The sequence below is a fragment of the Pteropus alecto genome, unplaced genomic scaffold (assembly GCF_000325575.1).
Source record: "Pteropus alecto unplaced genomic scaffold, ASM32557v1 scaffold74, whole genome shotgun sequence".
NCBI lineage: Eukaryota > Metazoa > Chordata > Mammalia > Chiroptera > Pteropodidae > Pteropus > Pteropus alecto.
The window spans coordinates 1,709,002-1,716,454 of NW_006436291.1; the positions used below are offsets into that span (position 1 = coordinate 1,709,002).

Consider the following 7,453-nt stretch of genomic DNA (forward strand, 5'->3'; position numbering starts at 1 on the left):
GGGTGCGGTGCAGCCAGTGCTCACGCCGCCCGCGGTCCCCGTGTCAGCGTTCAAAGCTCCCAGCGCCGGAAGGCGGGGGGACGGGGGCCGGGGACTTCCTCGCGTCCACAGCCCCCACGTCTGGAAACCGCGGTTGTACCTCTCTGTGCCTTTCCTGTTCTTCTTGATTTTCATCCGCCCTGCTGCAGCCTGAGCTGCGGAGGCGGCTCCAGGCCACCCGCGTCGGCTTTTCATGTCCCTCTACGGAGCTTGTCCTTGGAGCAGTACACGGCCACGGTGCGTGAGCCCGGCGGCCGCCTCTGTTGGCGGGAACCTCAGGGCGTGTGTCAAGCCGGCTCTGACAGGGCCGAGGCACCCGGGAGATGGAACGCAGATGCGGGCGTGTACTGCAGCGAGGCCGCGGCCCAGACAGCCGGTGCTGGGCCATCGGAGTGGCAAGGTCACCTCAGATGGCTCTGATGGCTGCATGCGGCTGCATGTGAGTGGCCGCCGAGCCTGGATCCTTCAGAGTCTGCTGGGACCTGGTGATCACGGAGCAGGGCTCCTGCGTGAGAGGCCCACACTCTCCTGGCCCGGGAGGTGGCCTGTGAGCAGAGCGTGTGGCAGTTTGGGGCATCTGGAGCATCGTCAGGGTCTGACAGTGTCACCGACAGGCCTGCTGATCTGCCGGCAGCCCCGATGGCACAACGTGCTCTGTGGGACTGTCACAGAGCCCATCTGAGGGCTCCGTCCTCAAGCAGAGCGGAGCCTGGGGTCTCGGGGCAGCCTAGCGCAGCGCATTCGGGAGACCCGCACGGCTGAGGGCGAGCCGCCTGCAGGAACCAGGGCAGGGACAACTGCAGTGGCCACCGGTGACTGGAGCGAAGCTTTCCCTGGTGAGCTTGGAGCACGGCCACCTTTGCGACCCCCAGATGCAAAGACCCCCCACCCCCCAGCTCACGCGGGCTGCGTGGTGCGGGAGGTGCCCGTGAGGCTCGGGGTCTGTCCCCAGGCCGGGCGTCCGTGCAGCCACTGCAGGAACATGGCACCGCTGTCTCGGACCTGAGCCCCGAGAAGGACAGAAGATGGGTGACACTCATTTCGCTTTAGAAGAAAGAAAATCTAGAATTAATCTGGCTGAGTAAGGAAAGGGTGTAACAGGTCGTAAGTTGGTGAGGACGGTCTGAAGTTCATGCCCCGTCCGCTGTTGGTGTTGTCACGTGAAGCACAGAACACACCCAGACCGTGCGCGTCACACGGCTGTGCCTCATCTCGGTTCCTGGTGACGCATACAAACCACTTGAGCGTCTCTACTGCGGTTTACACTGTCACAGGAGCCCGCGACGAACACGCAGCTTCCTGCCGCATGGCTGGGCGTCGCATGTTGACTCCATGTATCACGGAGTAAATCTGTTCCATCTCCCCGCACGCGTAGCTACGCGTTTGCCCCCTGCCCTGCAGTCCATCGTGAAGCCGAGACGACAATGTGACCACGACAGAGCAGACCGCGGAGCGCAGCGGATGATGGAGATGCTCCCCATCGCCACCGGCAACATGAGCAACCCAGCTTCGTGTGTGACCCCTGACCTCTAGGCTCAACCTTGGGGTGCTAAGTGGGGAGGCCGGGGACCCTCGTCACCCTCTGTCCAGAGTGCACCAAGGCCAGGAGAAACGCCTGCCCCTTGGACCGCACCCGAAGGGCGTCCACCTCTCAGCTCTCCTCGGCGAGCCGCTGCCTTCTGCTCCGTGGACACAGGTCGGAAGGGACGCGTCTCGCGCCTGCTCCTCCGGCATTCACGGAGCCCTGCGCAGCAGCGCCCCACGGCCACCCGCCTCCCTCAGCAAGGCCTCCAGCCGCTCCGACCGCCAGGAGGACCGGACGGCGGGAACACCCTCCGGGGCTGCGACCCGGGGCCCTGGCGGCTGTAGCTGGCTCTGGACCCAGCTGGTTCTGGGTCCCAGGCAGCCAGCTGTGCCCTGGGCACCAGCTGCCGCGTTCCAGAGCGGGCGCCGCCCTTGCATTTCCAGCCCCGCCACCCTCCACCCTGTGCGAACAGACGTCAGGGATGAACCCTAACGCGAGACGGGACAAAGCGTGTGCACGGCGGCCGGCCTCCTGAGCTCGCTGTCGCAGACGGAAAAATGAGGACACACACGCCGCAGGACACACTGGCTCTTTTACTACAACGTGACCACACGGCTCCTTCCGACGGTGGTTCCATCTACGTGTCACTCACGTACTCACTCCAACCTCACGCACTCAACTTCGGCCCACACGGGCCAGCCCGCCCGCCAGGCTGCCTTCATGGGTCAGAAGCCACTCCTTCACGGCCGGCCCTCCGGAGTAGTTGCCCACGGCTCCACTGCTGCAGACCACTCGATGACAGGGGACGAGGATGGGGACCTGCAGGACAGTGAGGGCCACTGTCAGTCTGTGCGCGGCACCGGAGGCCGAGCACACGGACCAGGGCCCGCCATGCCGGCTCGACCGCGAGCAGGCACTGGCCAGGGGCTGGGGACAGGTCCCCAGGCAGCTGCGTCAGTGAGTCCCCCGGAACTCCATGCGCAAAGGTGACCGTGCGGAGAAGGCTCTTCCGGCAACCCCTCTGCACCGAGATTTGGGAAGAGAAAGGTTCGTCTGGTCAGTGACCTCAGACGTGTACTCACAAGACTTACAGTCACGTTTCCAGATAATGGGCGGTGTGTGAAGTTCTCACACGTCGCTGAGAAGTAAATCCAGGTTTGTGGGCACAGAGACCCCCTGGTGCAGCCAGCCGGTGGCCGCCTTGGCAAAGCCTAAAATATATACTCTGGCCCTTCGCAGGAAAGGCTTGCTGACACGTGCCACACCACCGTGCCCTGGGATTTCTGAGTCCTCTCCTCCAGCTCTGGATTCTCAGGACGTCTGAGAAGCTCCAGCTTCCTTCCTCCCCACCTGAGTGGCTGCTGCTGCTGTCCCCACCCCCGGGGCAGTGACAGGCCAGCCAGCAATTCCAATGACCCCTCTCACAGGCGCCAGGGACCCCCTCAGACAGCGTGCTGTGCCCCCCACCCCAAGGGCTTGAGACACGGTCGGCGTCCGCCCCAGCTGGGGCTGGCGCCAGCACAGGCCGCTCTCACTCCGGCAGGAAGTCGTGGAAGCCACGGCTACGCCACCTCTGCCAGGCCACTTTGCTCTCCTGAAGGCCTTAGCACCTCGAAGCCCTCTGTCCACTTCTCAGTGGGCTCAGGACATGGCAGGAGGAGAAGGGTATAATTTACGGTCCCTTGAAGCCGCAGGGCGTGGAGTCGTCTTGGGAGGTGGGCCTCTCCCCTGGGCAGCCGGTGGCCACACGCCAGGGGCAGTGCGTGCCCCGCCTGAGGGGCTCTGGGGATCGCGGGGCGGCTGCCTGGAGATCCCAGTGAGCAGTTCGCAGAGCATGGGCAGAGCTGCTCCCGGGGGGCTTCTGGAAGGGGATGCAGCGGGGTCTCTGCAGACTTCAAACTGCTCCTGAGAAAAGGGTCTGCCCGTGAGCCCGGGGAGACAGCCTCACGGCTGAGTCATTCCATCATGACGTGCAGCGGTGACAGGTCTCATCACTGTGCAAACATCACGGTGGCTGCTCCACGATGGATGTCACCCCCGGTGAGCACGATCACAGGAACGGGGCCATCTCTAGAGACGGGGGACCGGGGTGGGAGGAAGGGTGCTGACCCTCCGCAGACACCACAGGGAAAGGCACACCACATCCGCTGTCCGCCCCTGTGTCCCACAGTGTGACGACACGGCCGTTCGTGGCAGGCTCCTATGGGGGAGGGACTCTGGGGCTCCAACGCCTGTCTCCTCGTTAGTGCCCCAGGCCAGGCACTATCAGCCTCACGTCCAAGTTCGCACGGCCGCTTAGAGGCGAAGGAGAGGCAGAGTCCAGCCCTCACGCTCCCCGCCAGTCCTGGCACAGCCCGCAGGGGCCCGCGAGGTGTGGCCGGGGGGCCCGGGCTTGGAAGGGGGGCTCTGACTGCCCCGCACCGCACACTCGTGCCGATTCCCACTGTGCGTTTGGGTTGCCATGGTAACGCGCGCCGTCTCCGCGGGCAGCGGGGTGAGGGCGCGAGTCGATTTCCTGTTCGCCGTAGCTGCGCGGACCGAAGAGCAGTAACTGCCAAGTCCCGCCAGCGGCCTAGATCGCCGTCTGGGAAGGGGCGGCGGAGTTTGAGTGAAATATTTACTCAGGCTACACCGCGGTCACGCTAACGCCCGCTGTGAGGACAGGATGAGACAGGGCACCACTCAACTTTCTGACTGAGCAAGAGGCGGGCACTGAATTCGACTCAGTCTTGCAAACATTTAGGCACCAATTCAACCTTCCTACCTAACGGGTTTTGCAAGCGAACTCTGAGTTTTCCCTCCCTCTGAACAAGCTCTGAAATTAGCAAGGTGTGTAACACGAACCCGTCTCTTTCCACAAACCGTGCAGGTCACAGGGCTGCCGACTGGAAACCACAATTAGCTGCAATGGCAGCTGCTGACCAGGCTTCGCTGTATGCACGCCGTGCGGGGGGGCAGGCGACATCCCCAACATGCGCCGTTTTTACACCAGAGACGGACAACGCCGCTTCTGTTTCTGTAATTTGGTGGCAGGTTTTGCACTATTAAAATAACGAAACCTGCTGAGATTTATTGGGGCCCGAAGGACATTTCAAAGGAGCAGCGCCCTCCACGCCAAGCCCGTGCTGCATAAAATGTAATTTTTATCAATAACCAAGCAGCTCGTATCACAGCGGCATTGAAATCTTCATGCTGTGAGACCTAACTCATCCGATCCACGAATCCATCACTTACACAGACCCTTTCTCGAACGCTATAAAACTTCCAAACCCAGAGATTTGTCTCCAACGAGAAGAACGCGAAGGGGTCCTTCGGTCGATAGCGGAATCCCTGATCCGGAGGCCGGTGAGGCTCTCTCCAGCCTCGCCTTTGTTCCCGCGCCCGCGGCCCACGGGAAAGCTTGTTTTCACTCGCGGCCTCATCAATACCTAAATCCTGGTGAACAAGTGACACCGAGAAGCTGTAATCAATAGCTCCCTGTGCGTTTTTTTCTTCTGGTCAAATGGTTCAGCCCCACTGACAGCCCTGACACTTAGAACATGATGCTAAATCTTTATCAACAGCCATCTGGGTGACGGGCAGACGAGGCTCGGGGTCATTAACGCTCCCGGCAGTCTGTGAATAAACTAATCCTCCGGAATGCGTTTTGTTTAGGAAAAGGTGGGGAACCCCCCCCTGCACGGTATTGATCGCCTTTGAACTGCATTTAGCAAATTCTGTCTGAGGATGAGCAGAGGGTGCTTTGCGGGGAGGGGGCGGGCGTCTTCGGTCGGGTCTGCCAGGAGCTGACCGCCCTCCCAGCTGGGCCCCAGGGAGCGCCTTGTGGAAGGCTGCCAAACCGTCTTCCCCGGCTAGTGAGTCCCTCCTGGAAAACTCTGGAAAAATCAGGTGTCTGGAGGGGACGAAATCGCACACCGCAGAAACCGTCTCGTCCTCCGGCGGGCGAACAGAAACGATGTCGGCAGCACATGCCGCCGTGTGAGCCGGCGACTGTCCGCGGCCACGCAGGCCGCCGAGGGGGTCCCGGCTCGGCCAGCGCGCAAGGAGGCCGATGCGCTCCCCACGCTCCAGATCCGCTGTCCCCCATCCAGCCCGCAGGGCGCCGTCCTCAACCCGAGCCTCCGCTGTGCGCTGAGGGGCCACACGCGCGCGGTCCTGCCCAGCCCTGCCATCGGCACCAGGGGACGGACACACCCACGTGGGCCACCGCCTGTCACGGTCCAGGCCGACCAGGGCCCCTTCCGCCCTCAGTGTGGGTCACCTCCCGGCTGCCCCAGCCCATCCGCCTTCCGGAACCTGCTGGGGACCACGCTGCCGGCAGCCACTGTGGGCAGCCACGTGTCCAGAGCCCTCTGCAGGAGCACCTGTGACGCGCCTGCCTGCAGCTGGAGGCCCCTCTCGGGTCCTGCAGCCGCTGTGCCCCTGCGATGTCCCATCAGGTGACGGTCCCTGTGGGAGTCACACGCAGGGCTTGGCTGCAGAGGAAGGCACGGGGTCAGGCCACCATGGGCTCGCCGCCAACCAGCTGCCCTGGGCACACGGGGGGGCAGGTGCTAAGAGGGGCGCCTGCCACGTCCTCCTGCCCAGTCCGCGGTCACTGCCGGGCTCGGCCCCAGCCCGCGATGGGGACGTCAACACGAGGGCTTCACGGACATTAGAGTTTTAAGCCCTGTGAGACCCTATTTTATAAATTTCAGGGGCGGTGGCCGCACTTGGACAGAGACATTCATGGAGATTAACAGCAGAAGGAGGGGGTCACTCTGGTTGCAGGACAATAGACGTCCCTGAATAGTGCCACAGGCGCGATCACGGGACTGCCACCGTGTCTCCGCGGCAGAGGGGACGGTGGGCGATGCAGGTGAGGGGCCGCCCATCTGTACCTGTGGGTTAGGGAGCTGGTTCCTCCAGCAGGACGTGGGACTCAGACCCACGGAGGGACCAGGTGGTGGAGGGAGTCACTCTGGTTGCAGGACAATAGACGTCCCTGAATAGTGCCACAGGCGCGATCACGGGACTGCCACCGCGTCTCCGTGGCGGAGGGGACGGTGGGCGATGCAGGTGAGGGGCTGCCCATCTGTACCTGTGGGTTAGGGAGCTGGTTCCTCCAGCAGGACGTGGGACTCAGACCCACGGAGGGACCAGGTGGTGTCCGCACGGTCCATGTGCCCACACGGGGGGTCACGCGGGACGTCAGGGGGGGAGGTGAGAAAGAGGAACCCTCCCCAGGGGACGCGGACCGCAGAGACGCGGTCGGGGACGAAGGGAGAGCTCCTGCAGGACACGGCACTGTGGTGACGGCGGAGGCGGCAGGCACCCCAGAGTCCGCGTTCCCACCGGCCCTCGGTGGGGCTGTGACACCCCCGTGTCCGCGTGGCCTTTTCCCTAGAGCAAAGTCACGCTGGGTCCCAACCCGGGAGGAGACGGGGCCTCCGGAGGGAAGCGGCAGCAAGCTTGACTGGCAAAGGCGCGAAATCAGAAGCCGCCGAATCATCCCCCCGCTTCGTGAACCCTGCAGCGCCCGCGGGCGGCTAACGGCGGGGCTGCCGCGGGGCAGGCGCGAAGCCACACGCCAGCCCGGCCCCCGAGAACGTGGGGCGCGGGGAGATGCGGAGCTGGGTGGGACGCCTCGTCACACCACGCTTAGCTCCGGTGACCTGGGCACCTCGCCGGGGCAGGAAAGGTCACGGGTCCGGCGCACGCTCGGTGCAGGCGCTGCCACCGGGAGCCCACGGGACCACAGCGTGGCTCTGCACGAGGCCCTGTAGGGCCACCACCTGGTGACGCCGAGTGGCAGGTGAGGTGACCGTGGGGTGCAGACGCTGCAAACCCCAGCAAAGCGCCGGCAGCTGAGGACGAGGGTCCGATCTAGTGACTCCCAGCCCGTGACTG

General features: G+C 63.9%; 1 protein-coding gene across 1 annotated transcript in view; it reads right to left on the reverse strand.

Annotated features, from left to right (window-relative positions):
• Nucleotides 1–2,138: 2,138 nt before the first annotated feature.
• The window catches only part of MGMT (O-6-methylguanine-DNA methyltransferase), a 191,630-nt gene continuing 186,315 nt past the window's right edge, over nucleotides 2,139–7,453 (reverse strand). Inside the window, exon 6 of the mRNA XM_015590141.2 lies at nucleotides 2,139–2,383. Within this exon, the coding sequence (XP_015445627.1) occupies nucleotides 2,240–2,383 (144 nt within the window). The 3' untranslated portion in view covers nucleotides 2,139–2,239. The remainder of the gene's footprint in view (nucleotides 2,384–7,453) is intronic.